The sequence below is a fragment of the Lagopus leucura genome, unplaced genomic scaffold, assembly GCF_019238085.1.
Source record: "Lagopus leucura isolate 7727_CA_CO unplaced genomic scaffold, USGS_WTPT01 48808-0_obj-0_obj, whole genome shotgun sequence".
In the NCBI taxonomy this organism is placed as follows: domain Eukaryota; kingdom Metazoa; phylum Chordata; class Aves; order Galliformes; family Phasianidae; genus Lagopus; species Lagopus leucura.
In genome coordinates, this window is record NW_024966840.1 from 6,825 (window position 1) to 8,136 (window position 1,312).

Genomic DNA, 1,312 nt, shown 5'->3' on the forward strand with positions numbered 1-1,312 from the left:
ACTTTGCTCGGGCTGCTATTTCTTCACTGAGTAGGAGGCTGTGGAGCAGTGTGTCCCGGCCACCAGGCTCCCATGCTGGGAACAAGCCAGGTAGACCAGCTGGCTCATGCTGGCCATGAGGGACACAGTTTGTTTCATGGTGGGCTACCGGAGATGGATTTAAGGAGGCTGCGCTGCTGCGGGGGGAAGGGAGGACATGCTTTGTTTCTTTCTCAGTCGGCCTTCAGGGCTCAGAACCTCACTCCTGAAGACTTGACAGAGGTGGTTGTGACGCATCTCCGTATGGAGGAGGATCCCCCACTGGAGCTGAAGTTGCCACCCCCAGAGCCGCAAATCCTTCCACTTCCAGAGGAGAAGCCTGCGCTGTACATTCCTCCTCCCATTCCACAGCTGCCACCAGAGCTTCCACCTCCAAAGCCTCCTCCTGAGCCACACACTCCTCCCATTCCTCCTCCCATGCCGCTGCCTCCGAATCCTCCTCCCATGCCGCTGCCTCCAAATCCTCCACCCATTCCGCTGCCTCCAAATCCTCCTCCCATGCCTCCTCTTCCTCCGGAGATGGTGGTCCTGCCTACCACAGCTGGAAGAGATATAGTGGTTATAAATGGGCCAGTGGGAAGATTTTTTTCAGTTGAGATGCAACCTGCCGGTGCTTTGCAGATACTTACAGACATTGACGTTGGACATCCCATCGTTGCACAGCCTGTGAGAGGAAACAGAAAGGGTTAATCTTTGGGGGCATAATAGCTTTTTTGGCTAACAATACTCCTAGCTATATTCTCTAGCTATATGTTCCCTCTTCTTTTTGATTTTCACAACTGTACTTGTGCCATTATAAGAAAAGTGGAAAACATTTGTGTTTCTGGCTAAGAATTGCATTGAATGTAATATATAAGGTTTATCTCCAGAGGGATATGTAAAGACCTCATCTTCACATGGACTGTCAAGAAAGGTTAAGAAGACGCAAATAAAGGATAGTACCTGTTCTCCTCTCCCTCCAGCAGCTTCCTGTACATGGCAATCTCCACATCCAGGGCAATCTTGACGTTCAGCAGCTCCTGGTATTCCTTCAGCAGGCGAGCCAGGTCCTCCTTGTCCTTGCTCAGAGCAGTTTCCAGCTCTTCCAGTTTCACCCTGGCATCCTTCAGGGCCATCTCACCCCTCTCCTCTGCCTCAGCAATAGCTGCCTGCAGCTGCTGGTTCTGAGGAAGGAGAAGGGCACTCCCTCAGAACACACTTCATTCTTTAACAAAAGCCTTCAAACACAACTTGAATGATCAAGGATAAAAGACAACACTGAACAAAGTCAATA

At 50.6% G+C, this 1,312-nt stretch overlaps 1 protein-coding gene across 1 annotated transcript; it reads right to left on the bottom strand.

Annotated features, from left to right (window-relative positions):
* Positions 1-230: 230 nt before the first annotated feature.
* On the bottom strand, positions 231-1,202 carry LOC122192825 (keratin, type II cytoskeletal 59 kDa, component IV-like; the record flags this gene model as incomplete). Its single annotated transcript, XM_042893491.1, has 4 exons — positions 231-363; positions 436-580; positions 669-703; positions 982-1,202. Coding segments are annotated over 4 exons (534 nt in total), but the record flags the coding sequence as incomplete, so codon positions are not given.
* Positions 1,203-1,312: the final 110 nt, after the last annotated feature.